This window comes from Diceros bicornis, chromosome 17, assembly GCF_020826845.1.
Source record: "Diceros bicornis minor isolate mBicDic1 chromosome 17, mDicBic1.mat.cur, whole genome shotgun sequence".
NCBI classification, from domain to species: domain Eukaryota; kingdom Metazoa; phylum Chordata; class Mammalia; order Perissodactyla; family Rhinocerotidae; genus Diceros; species Diceros bicornis.
The window spans coordinates 37,714,142-37,736,919 of NC_080756.1; the positions used below are offsets into that span (position 1 = coordinate 37,714,142).

Below are 22,778 nucleotides of genomic sequence, written 5' to 3' on the forward strand. Positions count from 1 at the left end.
ATCCCTAGCATCTTGCTCAGTGCCTGGCAGGTAAAAAGAGCTCAATAAATTCGTTGAATGAATGATCCAATCACTCATCCACCGAACCAAAACTTGTTAATCACCGCCATATACATTTGTGTTCAACACTCCCCTTCTCCCCAGGTAGGACACTGGGCATAGGAGATGAATATGACAAAGGATCTGCCCTCAAGAATCTCATCATCTAGGGGCTGGCCCCGTGGCTTAGTGGTTAAGTGCGCGCGCTCCGCTACTGGCCGCCCGGGGTTCGGATCCTCCCCGCGCCCACCGATGCACTACTTCTCCGGCCATGCTGAGGCCGCATCCCACATACAGCCACTAGAAGGATGTGCAGCTATGACATACAACTATCTACTGGGGCTTTGGGGGAAAAATAAAAAATAAAAATAAAGAATCTCATCATCTAATGAAGTAACATCTGTGAGAACAAATAAAGTAAAATTAAGAAAATTGATTTTAATAAAGGATATGGACAAAGCACAGTGCATAGACAAACAGCTCAATTCTGCTTAAGGAAGTTAGCAATGACTTCATAGCAAAGGCTTCAGCTGAGATTTACAAAAACTAGAGGTTGCCAGACTGACAGCGAGTAGGCTGGGGTCAACCTGAAGGACGCTTAAGCAAAGCAGTAGAGTCTGACCTGAGCACTGGACGTGGGAAACGTAGCAATGCTGGAATTTTTTTGTACAGGCGGCGAGGAGACCTGCAGAGGGTGAACTGAGCTAGTAGGCCATGTTCAAATCAGAAATAATTTTATGTGCTCAAAGTGTTCAGATTATTTCCTTAGATACATAAGAAACTGGCAAAAAAGTTTATTTGAGGGTGGACTGTGGGACTAGAGGGAGGGGTGGTAGAAACAGAGATTGGCAAACTTTTAAAAATCAGGCACATGTTCTTTACTATTCAAAAAATACATTTAAAATTTTCTGCTTTAGATGACGCGATCCACTGTATAACTTGGAGCAGGAGCATGTGGGAAAGTAACTTTGTGGGTAGTGGGATGTGAGGTGGGCAGGAGTCTAGGGGCAGCTAAGGAGCCATCTAAGGAGGGAATGGCAATCATGATTTTCGGTCTGTTCTTTTCCTCCTTCGCTTCGCCATCCCTGCATCTACGATACATGGTGTCCCCATGCTCGGATACAAATTCACAGAAGTAATTCAGGGGTAACATGTGGTGACTTATTTGAAACACTGCACTGCTCAGGAGTGGTCGGTGTGTGAGCCTGGGGGCTGGGTCTGAATCTTGGTGCTGGGCGAGACTATACCCTCTGGGGGTGCCTGGGGGAAACACAGTCTTACGACTCTTCCTGCTGATGCAATCTGCAGGGGAGCCATCGATCTCGGCTGCCAGAGGGCCAGTCTGCACTCCCGCCCGCCACGTGTGGCCGCCGCCACCGCAGCCACCGCAGCCACTTCCCCAGACCTTCCCGCAGCCGCCGACCCGGACCGCACGGAGGGCCCGGGACGCATCGGGTTTGCCCTCGGCTCAGCTCCAGCTGTCCTCCCGGCCGACAGAACAATGAAGGTAACTGCTCATGGCTTTGTATTTTACAAAGATGTGTGTATGGATCGAACCGATGATTCCTTAGAGACACAGTGGGCAGAAAGCGGACGGAGGAGGGACCACCATGGTTTGTTGCCACGCAGACGTTTCTAATAGCTTCTTTGTCAATCATCGTTGGTCGGGACCTTCCATTCTTTTCTTTTCAGACTTCTGTTGAACCTCCGCTCACAGGATGTGCCTCCTCAGGCTTTTTCACAGTTGCTTTTGTGAACCGAGATAAAAAGCTGCTCGCAGCTCCCTCCCCTGCCTGTTTCGAAGTTTGGAAAGGAAGAGGAAGCTTTTCTCAATTTCTAAGATGCACAGGAGGTGGGGGATTTTGGAGAAGAGGCATGGGGGCGTCCCTGGCTGTAAACATGGGTTTTCTGCTGGGTGTGTGTAGTGTAGGAGGGAGGTGCGGGACTAGGTGAGGACGGCGGGAGAGGGGAGGAAAAACTGTCTCATCGTTATTAAAAGCAGAAGGCTCATCTTATTTTGTTTCTTGTGGAATTAAAGCTTCTAGCAGTAACAAACCATATAAGCCTAAGGGCATGCTTTCATTAAAGTGAGTGAGCCCGCCAATGACTTATTCTATGCTAATCAAGGATAATTAGCCTAGTTGCCTATTATTTCTGAAGTTTTAGGTCTAGAAATGAACAATGTTAGTTTCTGTTTTCCTGGTCTCACACATTGGAAAACTGTAATGACATTAAAACCTGAAGAGCAGCTTTTTAAAAGGAAAGTCCTGCCATCTGACATCTTGGAAACGAGATTCCTATATGCAATCTGAACTCTTAGGAGAAGTAAAGCTATGATTCAGAGTTTCCAAGGAGGGAGATGAAGTACATTGGCAACTGCATTTATCCACAACCCATCCCAGACCACAATTTCATTTACAAGACAAAATATGTAAATGGTGCCTTTTTCACCAAAAATTTCTGCTAAGATTAAGCAGAAACGGAATGGAAACACTGTTTTGAATTAAAAAGAGATAACGCAAATGTGCCACAGTGAAAATTTTAGCAACTTTTTTTTTCTGTAGTTAGATGTTCTATTTCTGGCTCGTTCATGCCTGTGTAATTTCAGCTGAAAAATACACTTTGAGTATAGCGTTCGTGAGTAAAAGGAGAAAATGATGAGAATAAACAGTTTTGCTCCTCCGGCTTTTCCTTGTCCTATGTGGAATTGTAGCTGATTATGCATTTTTGTAAGTTAATGGTACTTTGAGTCCAAAAACCCCTGTCCCTTTTACAAGGTACTTTTATAATGCAGGAAACTAGAGGATATCTTCAAGTAGTCTTATTTCTGTTTCCTGATATTTTACTAAGATTTGGAAAGAAATGATTGTATTCTAGGCACTGAGGTTCCTTTAAGTTTGTTTTTACTATTTCAAAAAACTTTCTACTTACTTTTTACCTAAGTATTGCTGTCATAATCTTTTTTTTTTTTTTTTTGGCTGAGGAAGATTCGCCTGAGCTAACATCCTCCTCTTTTTTTTACTTGAGGAAGATTAGCCCTGAGCTAACATCTGTGCCAATCCTCCTCTATTTTTTTGTATGTGGGACACCATCACAGCACGGCTGGTGAGTGGAGTAGGTCCGCGCCCAGGATCTGAACTTGGGCTGCTGAAGCAGAGCACGTGGGACTTTAACTCGAACCACTCAGCCACAGGGACAGGCCTTCATTATTATTATTTTATTAAAATGTTATTTGCACATGGCACCATGATAGGCTCTGTCCTGAGCAAATTTTCTAGACATGGTCTTGCTTGGGTGCTTATATTTTAAGATGAACACAGACAGAATGGGCAACCAGATAAGAAAAATAGCATATACATTGAATAGCATGTGTATAAAAATGGTAAGGACATATGATTCACTGAATTAAGGTAGAGATTTAAAACAGACACCTTGCAAAGGACAGAAACAAGAGAAGTCATTGTCAGGGATGCATGGTTAAGTGAAGGAAGGGAGAGTGCTGGGACTGGCAGGAAGGGAGAGGGCTGTTTGTGTGAGTGCAGGGGGCAAGACAAGAGGCCTGGAAGGGAGAGGGAGTTTACATTCCAGACACAGGATGTGGCCCCTCAGGCCAGGCTCAGAGATGCATAGCTAGTTAAGCAGGCCTAACAAAAAGCCATTGGTAGTACCTGTGGTGATGAGAAAAAGGAAAAAGGGAGAAAAAAAGATAAGAATGTAATTTTGGCCAATATTTCACTTAGTGAGTTTCCATAATAAATAACTTCATTTGATTTTAGAACTACAGACAGAAAAGAAGAAGAGTTAAGAAAATTTTCCATTTGTATGCAAGAATTTCTCTTGCCTATCAGCTCATTGAACCTGAGAAGGTCTAATTGTTTGAAATGGATTTAAAACCTTATAAACAGTCATTTGATTATTACAGAGGTTTGTGCTAAGAATTAAAATCAAGTTATGGTTTCCTGCAGTAGCCGTGTATCTCCCAATTGTTTTCATAAATTTAGATTTTATCCCAGTTCAGGTTAGGACTTTTAGCTCTGCAGGGGAGGAAAAATAATTTTCCCTCTATGCTTCTGGGTTCTTGGCTGAGCCCCCTTGCCCCGTAATAAAACAAACTAACAGGAGAAAAACAAATGGAAGTTTAATAATGTGTATACACCTTGTATACATGGGAGACACCCAGGAAAACTGAGTAACTCCCCGAAATGGCCCAAGTCACCACCTTAAGTATCATCTTCAGCTAAAGACAAAAGACAGATATTGGCAGAGGGGCAGTTATGGGAGGTTATCAGGCAAAGCACAGTAAACAAGGGTAAGGTTGCAGATTTCAGTGGGTGGTGCCTTCTCCATAGATAAGAGTTTCTAGAGATTTAGTTTTCCTTCTCTTCCTGGTGCCGAGAGGGAGACACCCTTACAAATGGAGATTTCCCTCATGAATGTAAATTTCCCTCAGGAAAGGCAACTTCTGCTCTGTTTTCAGAGATTCTTCTGTTTTCAGCATCTCAAAAATAATCAGCCCCAAATAATCCTTATGCCATACAGCGATATTTTTGGGGTGACATATTCTGCTCCCCTTCAGTTCCTTATTTCTAATAGCAAGATATAGACCAGGGAAGTGAACAGCTGGATAGTAGTGTTATTAACCCGAGAGGTCTGGGCTTATGAGGAAACTGTTTCTCTGCATAAATGAAGAATTGTTTCTAAACTGCGGCCATCTTGAGTGTTTCGGTTGGGTATATCTTTTGGGGTTTCAGGTTGTCTGCTTATTTGAATGGCCTCTTCTCAATGGGTGTAGGAGGATGGAAACGAAGAGCTTTCTTTAATTCTCTTTAGGCTGGGCAACCACAATTCTAAATAACAGATAGTTACCTAGGGAAACCCAGTGGAATGTTCAGCCTTATGACCAAGGGGATTTTGCTACCATATTAGAGTGGAAATCTGGTACCTTCCCTAACAGACATCTTTATCCCAGGCATCCTCTACTTTCTATGTGATATTATCATTCTTTTGAGCACAGAAGGAAACTGGCTGGTCTGCTCACTTTACAGTTGTAAATGTGGGCAGTCTTTGCGTTGTAACGTTATCCCCTGAACAGCTGTCCAAATGCTTTAAACATTTAACATAACATATGGTAAACATTCCTATTGATGGGCTTTCCTGAGCCCCTGTAGCCCATTTGGTAATACATGTCAGTGCCCATTCAACTAAGGCCACTGAAATTGGATTCCATATAAATCAACTGAGACATGAATGTGAGGTGCAACTCATATTTTTTAAACGTTTAAAAATTAAGCATTTGAGATTCATAAACTGATTCATAAACATAACTTTGAAAATATTTGCAAACATTTTTATAAGATGTAGTCTGTGATTCACAACATCAATGGTGAATGCAAAACCAAAGCAGAATAGGTCTTTTCTATAACACCAGAGTTCAAGAGCCAATAGCACCTATGCTTCTAATTAATCCTCTCAAATCCACAAGTGAACAATATTACCTCTAGAAATTGAGTACTTATATCCTTAAAATAAATGGAATTTAATTTCCTTGGAAATTAGATCATCTTAATAATACAGCACAGCACATCATATAAACATTTTTCTATTGTCACATAGGCCATGACTATTTTGCAAAACATTTTTCTCGTGTTCAGTGATTGATGGGAGAAAGAAAATCTTAAAGAGGTAATCATGCTCTAAAAATATAGGAAAAACATTAAGAAGAAAGGAGAAAGGAAGTAAAGAAAAAAAAGAGGAAATTACACTACAACAAGCAGTAATCCAGAGGCGTCATATTGAAAAAGCACGTGCTTCTTTGTGACTGAAAAATTGTGAAATACTTGTCAAGTCAACTACTTCCATTAACAATAGTCCTGTATTTCATCTAGAAAGAACCAATTTATTAGTTCTTTATTTTGATATGTAGGTCTGAATATTTGATCAATTGCATTTACGGTCTATCTCTTAGTGTGAGAAATGTTTTTGCTATTTTGACTGTAGATGGTTATTTGCCTTAGGAAGCCCTAAGTAGTCTAGGATGTAATTAGAGAGTTCAAATTCTATCTGACTCCTCATAAATCTAGACAGAAGGAACACCTGTTGGGATATTCTAGGCCAAACATGCCACAGATGTCTCTTACGTGACTGACAAAGATCTCAATGCAGTTTGGGCACATCCTGGAATGAAGCCAAGGACGTGTTTGCACGGTTTGATCTCTCAGCAGTTAGCATTCCACCACAACATTAAAGGGTGATTTTGCCAAGTACATTTCATTTTAGCTGATTCAGATTCAAAGTTATATTGTTTTGATTTTAGTACCAAATGTTAGTTCAGGAATCTGAAATCACAGTAAATGTTTCTTTGAACTTTGAAGATAAAAGGTAGAGTTAAATGGAGCTGTCAAGTCTACATGGGGAAGCATAATGCATTACTCAGGGATTCCATGGTTTTCAATGTTGGTGAATGTTCTGTATCGTACTTGCAAGGTTAGCGTTGGTGTTTATAGAAAAAACACATCCAGGCTTGAGGAAGGACTTCGTTTCTTAACTAGATTAATGATGCTTTATATTTAAAATGACATATAAATTACGTAACATCGAATTGTAACCTCCAAGTATTCATACGGGGAAAGCATTACAGCTATTACTGATCTCATTTTACAGAAGAGGAAAATGAAGATCAGAAAACTTACTAGAATTAAGTTCACAAATAGCAGAGCATAATGAGAAACTAGATATTCTGACTCCGAGACCAGTGTGCTGTGCATCTCACCAGTGGTTCTAGCCTTCCTTGGCTCTGATACCACTGTAAATCTTATGAAAAGTATGGACAATCTCCCCAGCAAAATGTAAACACACATGGGCATAAAATTTTACATCTAAATTATTTGTCATTAAAACCAGGACAATAGGGCCGGCCGGTGGCGCAAGTGGTTGGGTGCGCGCGCTCCGCTGCGGCGGCCCGGGGTTCACTGGTTCGGATCCCGGGCGCCCCGGGCGCGCACCGACGCACTGCTTTGGCAGGCCATGCTGTGGCCGCATCCCATATAAAGTGGAGGAGGATGGGCACGGATGTTAGCCCAGGGCCGTCTTCCTCGGCAAAAAAAGAGGAGGATTGGCGGATGTTAGCACAGGGCTGATCTCACACACAAAAAAAAAAAAAACCAGGACAATAGAGGGGCCTGACCAGTGGCATGATGGTTGAGTTCACGTGCTCTGCTTCAGTGGCCTAGGGTTCACAGGTTCTGATCCCGGGTGTGGACCTATGCGCTTCTTGTCAGGCCATGCTGTGGCGGAGTCCCATATAAAGTAGAGGAAGATGGGCACGGATGTTAGCCCAGGGCCAATCTTCCTCAGCAAAAAAGAGGATTGGCAACAGATGTTAGCTCAGGGCTAATCTTCCTCAAAAACAAAACAAAACAAAACAAAAAACCAGGACAATATAGTATGAAGAGTGGTGGAAAATACTGAAATGATCTAGTTATTTAGAGCAGTGGAGAGCTGGCTCTTGCCTCTGTAATCAGCTGAGATATGAAAATATATGAGATCCACAACGCCTTTTAAATATTGAAAAGCCCCAAACAATCACCTGCCTTTAGTTCAAACAGAAGGCAACCAATAGTTTGTTTTTTTAGCAGCACATGAGTGATCATTTTCTTCTTTATGTTTTATGTCATAAAGATCTAAAGTGTATAGTGTAGGAAAAGAAAAAACTTTTTCCTCTATCCTCTTAGGTTTATCGCATGGGGCCCTGCAAATTAAACTGACAAAAGACTAACAAGAGAAAAACAGAGTTTATTAACACATGCAGCATGCATACACACAAGAGAAACTAAGTGATGAGTAACTCATAGGGTTGGTTAGAACTTGGGCTTATATAGCATCTTTACAAAGAAGAAGAAATTTGTAGGGAAGTGACAAGAAAAAGGCAAAGGTTTTAGGCTTCCAAGAGCAGCAAACTGTGGGAAGGTAACTATATGGGGAAACTAATGGGGTAAGGTTTATTTGTGCCAGTCCATCTCATCTCTGACTTTCCATCTTCTTCATGGCCATAAATCTGCCCCAGGAGAGGGGATTTATGGCAGTCCTCATATCTCACAAGTTTCTGCTGTTAGTCAGAGAAGGAAAGCTCCAGGAAGGCTTCTTTCTGCATCTGTTAGATCTCAAATGCCTTCAGCTCAAAATAATCCTTATGTCAAAGTGGCGTATTTTGGGGGTGGCATATTTTGATTTCCTATAATAGTCCAAGAATGGAACTTGATTTATAGAATCTGCACCCTAATTTCTTTAATCTTAATCTAGTTTTGAGGTATGTGCATGGCTGTTTTGTTAAATGGTTAATACACAATTTCTTAGTGGAGTTTAGTAGTTTTGGGTGCCTGTTCTTCTCATTTCTTAGATAACTTCCCTGCCCCACATGCCTGTCAAAGGGACAGGCCTACATGGCTATGTTCCTACCAGGTGACCCCACCTCAGCCACAGCTGATCGTAGCAAGGGTGGATATCTGACCCAAGTTCAGCCATCTTTTCTTTCCTTCTTATTCTCTCATCCCCCACATCCATCAGATATCATGTTCTGTGGATTCTATTTTCTCTTTATCTGTATGCTCTCTCTTTCCTCTCACTAGCATACTGATTTATGCTTTCATTACTTTTTGCTTGAATTACTTCAAAAGTTTCTCAACTGGTCTCAAGCTTAGTTTTCCTAAGGCACTATTTTGATTACGTCAAATTCTTCCACTCAAAATACCTTTATGACTTCTCCATTGTCTCCTGAATTTAGCTCAGTGCATGAAGTCTTTTTCTAATCTATTCTCTTGCAGCTCTTCTATGTGTACGCACTCCTCTAGTCATAACGATGGATTTGCTATTCCTCAGAATAATCTTCCACATTTCCATACATTCATTCCTAACTCTTTCCGGTCCATTTATACCTCCTCCCCATCTGTACCCTCCATCACGCCACTCACCATGCGCCTTACTCTTTAGGCATCTTTTGAGAACAGTGACTACGTTTTACAGTGGAATGAATATGGTGGGAGGTGGGAACGTAAGAGTAGGGGCACATTTTGAAGTCAGGATATGAGATACTGATCGTATCCTGCACTCTCTCTGCACTTACCTTTTCCTCTACTGTAGCGTGAACCTTGCACCATCATTGGTGCTTTACAGATATTAGTTGAGCTCAATCAACTACCTATTTCCAGACTTCCTAGATCAGATTACTTGATTCTGTTTTATACTTTGTTTTCCAACAGCAGATACATTTTTCCTGGATTTGTTTGGAGTTAAAGCTTTAATTGACTCCCCAACGATAGACGGTTATAAAAACACAGAGAACAGTAAATATTTACACTTTTTAATGCGTATATAGCTGTTATTTTCTGATTTTTTTTTTTTTTTTTTTACAGAATGTCAGTGGTGAAACTGTATATAGATTGTAAACATTTCTGGGAAAATTCATCCAAAAAGGTACTACATAGCAATCTGAACTAAATACCATGAAAATCATAAGAAACCAACTCAGCAGTGCCAGTCTGCTGAATCTCTACTGTTTTCAGATTTAGGCAGTATGTAAAGGGAAATGCCCCTGTCACATCCCATGCAACTGACTTAGATATAGAACAAAGTCATGTGTCTGGGATTAACCAATTCCAATACTGTGTAACATGGGTTTTTTTTCTTTGCTGCAAACAATGCAGTTTTTAAGCAAACTAATTAATGCATACACTGACAAACAAATCCAACAAAAGAGGCACTTAGACGCAGTGTTCATTGAATACTGGAATTTTGAAAGGAAAAAATCTATTAGGTCATTTTAGGCATTTACTTCTGCCAAAGAAGGATTGTTCTTTTGAGTTTATTTTTCTAGCTTTCAATTCTATTCCTCTTAAATACCTCAAGAACCAAGACTTCTCAAATCTTCTGTGGACTGTTCTGCTACCTACTATATTCACTGTTTAAAAGCTTCCTGATAATTAACTTATTTCCCTTTTCTTTTGGTTATAGACATCACCATTTATGCTTGGCTAGGCTGATAGTTTGCCATCAGGTTTTACGCTTGTTTCTTTTTAATATAACATTGTGTATGTTTTCACAACTTGGTTAAAAAGTACAATCTTATTAACTAAACTGGCATTTTCTTTTTTTTAAGTCACATTAGAGCAAATATTCTATTAGTACTGTAATTCAGTGAATATGTAGATATAGGATGTCAATATGATTTACGCTCCTTTAATAATTTCATGCATGCCTCTTATATTAACATTATGCCCGCTGGTCAACCAGGCACCTTCCCCCCTCTTGACCAATGTTCTTAGAACATTATTTATAGTAGCCCATCAGTCTACTTGATGTTACAGGGCAATGCTTTGAAGCGTTGGGAATGAGAGGTCATTTGCAACCACATTAACTTAACTACATAGTTTGAGAAAGATTTAATGGCTCAACATCATTGTTAATAGTTAGTTTAATTAGAAATGCCTTGTATTTACTTATACATGTGTGAAATGACGTAGGAACAAGAGTTGCATCATTGTTTGAAATAAAAAATTGGAAGTCACCCTCATATTCATCAGGTATAAAAAAGAATGAGGTAAAAATAATGAGTGGAGGGAAGAACGAGTAAGCTCTCTATAAGAGGAAAACTCCATGAACCTTCTCACTGTACAGGTTTATATATTGTTTGATTTTTGACACGTGAGTTTATTATATTTAAAATTGAAATAAAAAAAGAAATAGAAATGCCTTGTAGTGAAATTAACTTGATTCTAGAGCCATTATCAAGAAAATCTGACATAGTGGGTAATTCAGCACAATTTAGTTAAGATCAAGGATATACAGTTATGTGCTGCATAATGACGTGTTGCTCAATGATGGACTGCATATACAATGGTGGTCCCATAAGATCATAGTATCATATAGCCTAGATGTGTAGTAGGCTATACCATCGAGGTTTGTGTAAGTACACTCTATGATGTTCCCTCAATGACGGAATCTCCTAACAACGCATTTCTCAGAATATATCCCCGTCATTAAGCAACGCATGACTTATATCTTGACAAAATCTCTAAACTATTATATTCAATTTTAACTAACTGAAATTTACCTAGCTAAACTAACTGATCTATTGAGAAAGCAGGTTAAATGTAATGTGTACACCAAACTTCACAGTAACTAGTATATTAAGAGTATACAACTCTTCTTCAAACCTAACATTTATATATTAACAGTAATGACCAGCAAAACAATGATTAATTTGAGCTTCATTGAATTAAACACTTAACGTAGCTCTTACCAAGAGTACCAGGCTTTGTACTAGGTAATAGGCAAATGGAAATAATTCAAGCATTATTCTTACTCCTGAGAAATAACTCTGTTAGTGAGAGAGATGTATAAGAAGCAAACGCAATAAAGTATAATAGGTGCTACAGTAGAAGTCTGCATAAGGTACAGTGGTACATGAAAAAGATTAGTCAGAGAAATCAGGAAAGGCTTTCCAGTGGAGGTGATGTTTAAGCAGAACAATGAAAGAAGGCCAGATGAACAAGAAAGTAAGAGCATTTTAGGCACATACGTGGTCCACTTTCACCCAACCCCAGACTTCTGGACCTAGATTCAATCACTCATTCCATTACCATAGAAGACCATGAGGAAAAGCATGCCTGGCCTCCCTTCCAGACCACTGGTACACACAGAGAAGCTTGAGTACCCAACATCCTCCAGGGAATGAACTATTGGGAATCAAAACATTGGCAAGCTGGCAACCAGTTAAATTCACCATGTCACACTTTTTTCACAATGCCCTCCATTGCCTTCACTCTCTCTTAATGCTGTATTTTCTCTCTTGACTCAACCCTCACTAGAACTTCCCACCCAAATTTATCCATAATAACCCTTTACAACTCAATATGAGCACATCCCTCTTCACCTTCCCTAAATGTTTCTTGCTCCTCCTACCCTTAGGTGAGGTCATTTCCCTGCCATCCTCTAGAGTAGTTGCTCATTTTCTCCACTTTCTCCCCTCACAGAGTTGGAGGAGGGCTAGTCTCCTCCACCCTGCCCAATGCTGTCTCCACATCAGACTCTTCCTGTAAAGCCCCACTCCGCTACTCATACCATCGGTCTGTGCTACCCTCTCTCTTCCTCGTAACCATCGCTGAAAGACATCCTAGTCACTTTGCCCCCATTATCCACTGAAGATTTTAGCACTTGGCTTCTGATTCTCTCTTCCATCCCAAGTCCTGTTTTCCATATTATTTCAAGGTCCATGGGAGGCCCATTCCCCTTTCTGGCATCTCAGTCCCTTTAATTTCTCATCTCCATTAATATTCCTCATATGCCTCCCACACCTATGATCATACCCTGGACTTTTGAATCACACTAAATCACACTAAACCCCATGGGTTATTTTTGGTCCAAGATATACCTTACATCTGTACCATTCTCCCCATTGGAGCTACCATGCGCCCAGTTCAAGCCACTATCTGCTCTTCACTGGGTATATAGATTTCTACTTTTGCTCACCTCTTGCTCACCTCTGTCCCTCACCCCTAATCTGTTCTCCACAGAGCAGAGCAATCACATCAGTCATCTGCTTAAAGAAACTACTCAACCCCTTCCTGCTATGCTTTGAATAAAACCCAAAGTTCTTACCATGCTCTAAAAGTCCCAAAGGGATCTGATCCCTCTCACCTTTGCATCCTCACCTTGTTACCACTATTTCCACCTCCTCTCATCCCTGAAACTTTTGCTTCAGAGTCTTTGCACTACTCTGCCCGAAGGTCTTCTTACTCCTCCGCTAGCTGCCAGTCTCAGATTGAATGCTGCACCTCAGAGAGACTCTCGCAACTTCCCATGATTCCCAGTCCCTCAGAGCACTAACTGCAATCTACAAATATTTATTGGTGTGATTATCTGTGTGGTTGTGGGATTGATGTCTGACTCTCCCACTAGAATGTACATTTCTTGAGGGCAGGGAGCATATCCAGTTTTTTAACATTGTGCAACCACATGTAGTCCAATGCCTGGCCCCTAATAGGTGGCTGGGGAGTGTGGTAGGCAGAATAATGGCCCCCTAAAGATGTCCATGTCCTAATCCCCAGAAACTTTTATGGTAAAGGAGATTTTGCAGATGTGATTAAGTTATGGATCTTGAGATGAGGAGATTATCCTCAATTATCTAGGTGAGCCCAATGTAATCACAAGGGTCTTTACAAGAGGGAGGCAGGAAGGTTACAGCTAGAGAAAGAGATGTGACAATGGAAGCAGAAGTGAGAAGGAGAGAGGGAAGGTGAGAGAGAGAGAGATTTGAAGATGCTACACTGCTTGCTTTGAAGATGGAGGAAAGCGCCATGAGCCAAGGAATGCAAGTGGCTTCTACAAGCTGGAAAAGGCAGGGAAACAGATTCTCACCCTAGAGCCTCCAGAAGGAATGCAGCCCCACTGACACCTTGACTTAGGACTTCTCACCTCCAGAACCATAAGATAATAAATTTCTGTTATTTTAAGCCATGAAATTTGGGATAATTTGTTACAGCAGCAAAAGGAAACTAATATAGATTTTGGTCCCTGGAAATGGGGTTCTGCTGTAACAAATACCTAAAAATGTGGAAGTGGCTTTGAATTGAGCATTGGGCAGAGAGGATGGAAGAATTCTGAGGAGCACAATAGGAAAAGCCTAGATTGCCTTGAACTGACTGTTGGTAGAAATATGGATGTTAAAAGTACTACTGATGAGGGCTCAGAAAGAATTGGGGAACATGTTCATGGAAACCGGAGGAAAGGGAATCCTTGTTATTTAGTGGAAGAAAGCTTAGTGGAATTGTGTATCACAGTTATGTGGAACCAGAACTTGTAAGTAATGAACCTAGATATTTAGCTGAGATTTCTAAGCAACATATTGAAGATGCAGCCTGTTTTCTTCTTGATTATAGTAAAATGTAAGAGGAAAGAGATAAATTGATGGATGAATTATCATGCAAAAAGGAACCAAGACTTGATGATTTTGGAGATTCTCAGACTTTCCAGATTATAAAAGATGCTCAAGATTCACCATTAGGAAAGCACGCTCTGGCGAGAAAACTGAGAGTGAGCTACAAAGGGAGTGAGTTAGGAGGCTGTTGCTGGGACGCAAGGAAGAGATGATGGTGCTTGGACCAGTGGGCTGGTAGTGGTATGGAAAAAGAGGAATGAGTGGATTTTGGTGGGACTTTGTATTGGGTCCTTTGAGCTTATAAATTGAAACATATGGTTGCACTCTTGTGGAGTGATATGTCCTGGCTGCCTGAGCTCTCTGGCCATCTAAACCCTCTCTGGAATGCTCTGTCTTCTTTCTCTTGGACAGGTCATCTTTTTCTGCATGTATTCACTCTGGATTCCTCCCTGGACTAATGGTCCAATGAGGAGTGGTCTGGAGCTTCCTGCTCTTTCCCACACCACTCCATCAGTGAGCTTTCTTTCATGTCTTTTAGGCAACTCACTGGATCCACTTGGTCCATGGAACCATGACCATCACACCCATTTCACCTTGAGCACAGACCAGAGGGTGGGGCCTTCTTGTCCTCCAGTCACTAGGTAGCTGACAAGTGCTAATACAGCAGTGACACAATTAGACAGAGAGAGAGAGACAATAATAATGTTATGGAGTCACAGTGTGACCCAAAACCTGTAAGAAAGACAGAAATATCTTGAGACCAAGAGATCTTAAAACTAGACAAACCAAAGCAGCTGGTGCCAAAAGGTAAACAAAACTGAGATGTGGTAAGTGGTACAACCAGTAGCCAAAGGAGGAAAAATATCCACCCCTTCTTTTCATTTCCCTCAGGATGATTACCTCAGATTACTGGCATTTATTGAACACATATTAGGGAGGACTCACTGTGTAAGCATCAGGCACTGCTCAAGGTCCTGAGGCTATGAGGATAAAGAGTAGGCAAAGTCGCTGCTCTCCTGGCGCTTGCAAGGAAAGGCCATGTAACACAAAGTGGGGCCAGACCCCAGGTGTGTGAATCCCGGCTTTGCTCCTGAGTGACCTCCGGCAAGTTATTTAACTGTGCCTCAGTTTTCTCATTGATAAAATGGTGGTAATCATAGCACCTACGCTGCATCCCGATGAGAATTAAATAAAACAACAAATGCAAAGCACTTATAACAGTGCCTGGTCCAAAATAAGTACTACATTAGTATTAACTAATGTTATTACAATTTACTCTCATATACTAACAAATGAAATATTTCAATTAGTGATGCAATAGGAAGAAAATAAAATGAAAGGATATTATAGCGACAGAGTTGAGGGGAAGCCGGTACTAATTCATACTGGCTGGTCAGGGAAAGATTCACGGAGAAGGTGAACTATGAGCTAAGTCAGGTACCATGAAAAATCCTCGGCGTGATCTGGAGGTAGTGTCCCATGCATAGGGAGCAGCAAATGAGACTTCCTGGGGTTTAGTGAGTGAAGGGAAAAGTTACAGGAGTGGGGCCACAGCATAAAAACTCCTTTCAATCCTGCTAAGGAGTGTGGATTTTATTCTAAGTGCAGTGGAACACCCTGGGGGGTTTTGAGCAGCAGAAGGAACTACATTTTTAAAAGTCACTGGTGAGTCACACAGTGTACTATGGTTACATTTTTTTTCTTACACAACATTTTGTTTTTCCTGTAGTTAATTATTGCATTCTTTTCTTCCATTTGCTTCCTTTACTATGTATTTATTATGAATTCTTCCCAACTCTCCAATAGCCTGTCCATATAATTTTGCATAGGCCAAATGTATCCATTTATCTGTCAGTTCCTGTTTTTTCCCCTCAACTCTTTTTTCTGCTACCTTCTTTGTTCTTGCTCCTATCTGTCCTGGTTTCTCTCTAGACCAGCTGCACAGCTGTCTCTCTAAGACTTCTCCTTGGCACCTTTTATTGTTTCTCTGTGTTAGGTCCCCAGATTTCTGAATCTCGTGGCTTCCTCTTTCTTAGTTTACTTCCTCATTTGTGTGGAGCATCCTCCAATAGTTGCCAAATAAAGAGTGCATGAGAGAGAAATGTTTTGATTCTTTGCACGCCTGAAAATGCTTTTGTTCTACTATCCCACTAGGTTGATATTTGATTGTACATAGTCTTTTAGGTTAGAAATGATTTTTCATAAGAATTTTAAAGGAACTGCTCTCTTGTTTTCTAGCTTCCTGCATCATTAATAAGAAGTCCAAGGGCACTCATTTCAGAGTTTGGAAATTTCTAGTCTTATTTCTAGTATTTGGAAACTTTATGGTGACATGAGTCCTTAGTCAGTCATCCTAGGAAATTTTCTGGTCATATATCTTTGATAATTTCTTCCCCTTTTCTTTCCTTGTTTTCTTTTTCTTAAACTATTAGTTTTATGTTAGACCTCCTTGATTGATCCTCTAATTTTTTAATTTTTGCTCTCCTAGTGTCCAATTTTTTGGGTGAGGGGAAGATTTCATCAATATCATCTTCAAATCTTTTCCTTGAGTTTAAAAATTTTAGTCTTGGGACCGGAGTGGTGGCATAGTGGTTAAGTTCATGTGCTCTGCCTCAATGGCCCAGGGTTCGCAGACTTGGATCCTGGGTGTGGACTGAGGCACCGCTTGTCAAGCCATGCTGTGGCAGGTGTCCCACATATAAAGTAGAGGAAGATGGGCATGGATGTTAGCCCAGGGTCAATCTTCCTCAGCAAAAAAAAAAAAACAAAAACAAAAAGGAAGATTGGCAACAGATGTTAGCTCAGAGCTAATCTTCCTCATCAAAATGAAAAAATTTAGCCTTCATATTTCTAAGAGCTTTTAAAATTCTCTAATGATTTTTAAAATAACATCATGTTCTTGTTTCCTGGATGAAATATCTTGTTTCATGGATAAAAGATTATAACTCAGAGTTGAAATGGGGTTTGGAGATTCCATGTGGTTTTTAGTTATTCTGTTCCACATTTTACAGACAAGTGAGAAATTTTATATATATGTATAACTATATATATTTTACATACATTTTATTTATACATTTATACATATAAATTCTATATATAAATATTTATACATAAATATATTACATTTATAAAAATTATATTTATATATTTTATTATATATAAATATTTCTATATGGATATATATAGAAATTTTTATATAATTTCTCCACAACTTTTTATTTGGAGAATATTTAGATATATAACCTGCTGTATTAGGCAGGGATCTCCAGAGAAATAGAACCAATAGGACATATATGGAGAGAGAGATTTATGTTAAGGATTTGGCTCACATGATTGTGGGGGCTGGCAAGACCAAAATCTGTACGGCGAGCTTGCAGGCTGGAAATTCTGATGAGTTGATGTCATAGCCCTGACCCGAAATTTGCAGGGCAGACCAGGCAGGCTACAAACTCAAGCAGGGTTTCTATGTTGCAGTCTTTTTTTTTTTTTTTAATAATTTTATTTATTTATTTATTTTCCCCCAAAGCCCCAGTAGATAGTTGTACATCATAGTTTCACATCCTTCTAGTTGCTGTACGTGGGATGTGGCCTCACCATGGCCGGAGAAGCGGTACGTCAGTGTGCACCTGGGATCCGAACCCGGGATGCCAGCAGCAGAGTACGCGCACTTAACCGCTAAGCCACGGGGCCGGCCCTATGTTGCCGTCTTGAGACTAAATGCTTTCATTTTCTGGAAACTTCAGTCTTTTTCTCTTAAGGCCTCAAGAGGCCTTATTTGATGCAGCCCGACCGCGTTATGGAGAATACTGTTTTACTCAAAGTCTACTTAATAAAATATTAATCACATCTAAAAAATACCTTAACAGCAATATCTAGACTTATGTTGGACCAAACAATTGGGCATCATAGCCTAGCCAAGTTGACACATAAAATTAACTATCACACTTACTGTAGACATGAAAGAATATTTCAAAAAACACCTGTATGCCCTTTATTTAGATTGATCAATGGTTAACCTTTTCATATGCTGTATCTTTCTCTCAAGTGCTGAATTATATAAAAATAAATTCCAGCTGTGATGATGCTTTTCAACTAAATACTTAATGTCCCACGAAAAGGGACATTCTCTGGGGCCAGCCCAGTGGCGTAGCAGTTAACTTCATGAGCTCCGCTTCGGTGGCCCAGGCTTCGCAGGTTTGGATCCCGGGTGCCGACCAACGCACTGCTTGTCAAGCCATGCTGTGGCGGTGTCCCGTGTAAAGTAGAGGACGATGGGCACGGATCTTAGCCCAGGGCCAATCTTCCTCAGCAAAAAGAGGAAGATTGGCAACAGATGTTAGCTCAGGGTTAATCTTCCTCACCAAAAAAAAAAAAAGAAAAGAAAAGGGACATTATCCTAATAGCACACTTAGGAAAATTAATATTTATGCAGTAAGATCACCTCATATCTAGTCCATATACTAATTTTTCCAGTTGGCCTTAAAATGTCTTTTAGAGCTTTGTGTTAATTTGTTTTGTTTACACATTGCATTTGATTGTTTGTCTCTTTAGTCTCTTTTTTTTTTGGTGAGGAAGATTGGCCCTGAGCTGACATCTGTTGCCAACCTTCCTCTTTTTGCTTAAGGAAGATTGTCCCTGAGCAGACATCTGTGCCAATCTTCCTCTATTTTGTATGTGGGACGCTGCCACAGCATGACTTGATGAGCAGTGTGTATGCCCGTGCCCAGTATCCGAACCTGCGAACCCTGGGCCGCCAAAGCAGAGTGCACGAGCTTAACCACTACACCACTGGGCCACCCCCTCTTTAGTCTCTTTTAATCTAGAACTATCCCTATCTCTTTGCTGCTGTTGTTTTTTTGTGACATTGTTTTGAAGAATTCAGGCCAGTTTCTTCTAGGACATGCCATATTTTGGATTTGTCTAGTTTTTTCTTTATTAGATTTAGGTTAAACCTCTCGAGGTGAGATTGTATACCCCTCATTGTCTCACATCAGGAGACACACAATATTTGTTGGTACCTCCATTGGTCATGTTAAGTTTGATCACTTGCTGAAGGTTATGGCCACCATCTCTCTGCCTTGTAAAGGGACATTTCCCCCTTTTTGATTAATATGTAATCGGTGGCATACTTTGAGACTGTGAATATCCCATTCTCCAACAACCTTTCATCTGATGACCCAAGCATCCCTTGACTGATCTAATTATATCATTCTCAGCTTCCAACAGCTAGCATTCTCTGTAGAGGTTTCCCTTTCTCCCCCTCCTCTCTCATTAGAATTTGTTATTGCTATTTTCTTACAAGTTATTAAGACTTACAATATTTTTCAATAAATTAATGGCAATAAGTGGTCTCCTCAATCTAGAAGAGAGGAAATGAGAAGGTAAATTACCAACATACCTGATTGAAAATGTCTAGTGCTCTAATCATGCCGTCACGCGGAGCAAAAAGCTCCCGGTGCAAAATCAACTTGTATTTTCTTGTTTGTTCTTTGTAATAAAATCTTACAGTGAATGAGTAAAAATTAAACAAATTGATCAGGATCCTCACCGATTGCAGAGATAGATGTCTCTACTTTCTACTTTAATATCCATTAAGTGCCCTGTGTGGTCTAAAGGCCTGGGTTCTAGCACCAGCGCTGTCTCTTTCTAGGTGTGTTACTTTGGTCAAGGCAATTAAAACTCCTGATACCCAGTTTGGTTATCTCAAAGTTAACATAAGAAATGCATTTAAATACTTTGTGTCTCTTGCCCTCAATGACAGCCCCTATCTTCTGCTCCTCTACAGTTGATCAGGCCTCTCAGTCTACTCCTGTGCAGCAAAGAGGTAACTAAGTAAGCCGAAGATTGCTAGCCTTGGAAAGGTCTGCTTGCAAGGCCGGCCCTTGGCAGGTGGCTGGGAACTTGGATTTCCCGTGGGTTCCCACAGTTCCCTGATAAGAATGGCTTACTGTGCCTAAACTCTTTGTACAAACAATGTGGTTCCTGCTGATCTTCTGCTTTCCTTCTGGGAATCTGAAATTTTGGTATGTGCTAGGTAGAAGGTGCCTACATGATCAGCCCACCAATAAAAACCCTGGGCGCTGAGTCGAATGAGCTTCCCTCATTGACGACATTTCACACGTGTTGTCGAAACTTGCTCCTGAAGGAGTGAAGTGCATCCTGTGTGACTCTGCTAGGAGAGGACTCTTAGAAGCCTGTGCCTGGTTTCCTCTGGACTTTGTCCCACATGCCTTTTCCCTTTGCTCATTTTGCCCTCTTTCCTTTTTTTTTTTTTTTTTTTGTGAGATCAGCCCTGTGCTAACATCTGCCAATCCTCCTCTTTTTTTTTTTTTGCTGAGGAAGACTGGCCCTGGGCTAATATCCGTGCCCATCTTCCTCCACTTTATATGGGACGCCGCCACAGCATGGCCTGACAAGCGGTGTGTTGGTGCGTGCCCGGGATCCGAACCGGCGAACCCCGGGCCGCCGCAGTGGAGCGCGCGCACTTAACCGCTTGCGCCACCGGGCCGGCCCCGCCTTCTTTCCTTTTTGATCCTGTAATAAATTGTAGCTGTGAGCACTGAGTCCTGTGAGGTATCCTAGCAAATCGTCACACCTCTTCCAATTTTCTCATCTGTAAAATGGGGTTTATAATAATAACAATAATATTTACCTTATAGTGTTGTTGTGAGTATGAAATGTGTATGGAACTAAGGGCCTGGTGTAGGATGTGTTCAATAGAGGGTGGTTGTTATTATGGAGTATGTTAGCTGTTTATATAAAGAACGTCTTGTGTGTGTGTATGTGTGTGTGTGCGCTCATGTCTTTTTGTCAGAAAAACACTGACACATCCACTCAAATAAATTAACTCTCAAATCTTTGATGACTCATTCGATGGGAACAACAGGTTCACATGCTAGCTTATAAGGACCCCTGGTTCTGTCAATAAAATGTGTGTGTACATCACCTAACACATATGAAATAATCTGGGAGTTTTTTATGGTCTGAATGTGCCTCCCCCTCCAAATTCACATGTTGAATCCTAACCCCCAAAGGTGATGGTATTAGGATGTGGGGCCTTTGGGAGGTGACTAATTCCCTATGACTGGGATTAGTGCCTTATAAAAAGAGGCTACAGAGAAATCTCTTGCCCCTTTCACCATGTGAGGACACAATGAGAAGTCTGCAGCTGGAAAGAGGGCCCTCACTTGGCCATGCTGGAGCCATGAGCCTGACTTCCAGCCTCCAGAACTGTGAGAAATAAATGTTTGTTGTTTACAAGCTCCCCAATCTGTGGTATTTTTTTATAGCAGGCTGAACAGACTAAGACGGTTTTCCTTTTCTTTTCTTTTTTTCATGCTTTCCTTTGATGCATACCTGGCAATCTGTAGAGTAAGCTTTCACGCAGTGTGGTGCTTGTGGTGTTGAGGCGTGTTATATACCTGTCGGTATGCATTCTCAGTTGTTTGCTCTCTTGATCATAAGAGATATCACATACCTTGGAGATCTTTGTATTATTTAATGAGACATTCAGCATTCCTTCTACCTCAAGGCAACTAAAGGATAAACTTTGTAAGAAAAATAATTGTAGAGGGAGTGAAGATTTATGATATATCCTTGGTACATTTTGTTTTAATAGCTTCCGTTAGTTACAACCTCATAAACCGTGAAGTTCCTCTCTACATCCACTCCATGCCCCTTCCTCACTTCTGTAACTTTCTGCCATTAGAATACGTAGTACAGGGGCCGCCCCGTGGCTTAGCGGTTAAGTGCCCGCGCTCCGCTGCTGGCGACCCAGGTTCAGATCCCGGGCGCGAACCGCTTCTCCGGCCATGCTGAGGCCTTCGCTTCTCCGGCCATGCTGAGGCCGCGTCCCACATACGGCAACTAGAAGGATGTGCAGCTATGACATACAACTATCTACTGGGGCTTTAGGGGGAAATAAAATAAATAAATAAATAAAATCTTAAAAAAAAAAAAGAAACCCTATGATATATCTGATTTGTAGACTGAGACTGTCATATATCAGGCTTACTTACGGTGGGAAAAAAATGTATGCCATCATCATCAGTGAGAAAGATCTTCCATACCAATTTTTAAAAGTAGAGAAATAAGTTAACCAGACTTTTTGAGGAAGTGAGTTTTAACTCACTTGAGGACTGTATTAAATCCAAACATCGAAGGAACCCCAGTGGAAAACTGCTTTTTCTGTATGTTGCTCCAGTAATCTGAGGAAAGGCTAAAAAGCCAGTGGACCTCTTGGTACAACGGTAGAAGTGCCGGCCACATGGAGTGGTCAGTTTGCCAAGAGGATTTATGGAGCATCTAAGGTCAAACCACCACTCCTCAGCCGGGCCGCAGGGTTCTAAGAAAGCCATGCCACAAGGTTCAGTTTATAGAGAGGTGAAGTATCTGTGGGTCCTTTCTTCTCTAAAATTATAAATAATTCAAGTTTCACAGAGGCCAAATTTTCTCAAAGACCTTCAGATTCAATATGAATCTTCACTGCAGTAAGTATAACTAGCATAGATTGAGAGCTTACTGGGTACCAGCACAGGCTTTATGTGAATTATCTCATTTAGTCTTCACGAAATCTCTGTTATTAATAGCATTTCGCAAATGGAAAAATTGAGGCACAGAGAGGTTAAGTAACTAGATTAAACCTGCAAAGCTATTGAATCTGGCAATGTCGCTCCAGAGTCTGTGTGCTTCACCGCTGCCTCATAGGGTCTCCTTATAAGCTGGATAACCTTATGTTAGAACAAAGAAACAACTGTGACGTGTTGTCTTTGGTAGTTTGTAAAATGCTCTAACTTACATATTTCCCTTT

General features: G+C 40.9%; 1 protein-coding gene across 2 annotated transcripts in view; it reads left to right on the forward strand.

Moving 5' to 3' along the window:
* The first annotated feature begins 1,337 nt into the window (after positions 1-1,337).
* Positions 1,338-22,778, forward strand: part of BCAT1 (branched chain amino acid transaminase 1) — a 100,134-nt gene continuing 78,693 nt past the window's right edge. For both annotated transcript variants that reach the window (XM_058558645.1, XM_058558647.1), the window contains exon 1: positions 1,338-1,546. In XM_058558645.1, the coding sequence (XP_058414628.1) occupies positions 1,541-1,546 (6 nt within the window). In that variant the 5' untranslated portion in view covers positions 1,338-1,540. The remainder of the gene's footprint in view (positions 1,547-22,778) is intronic.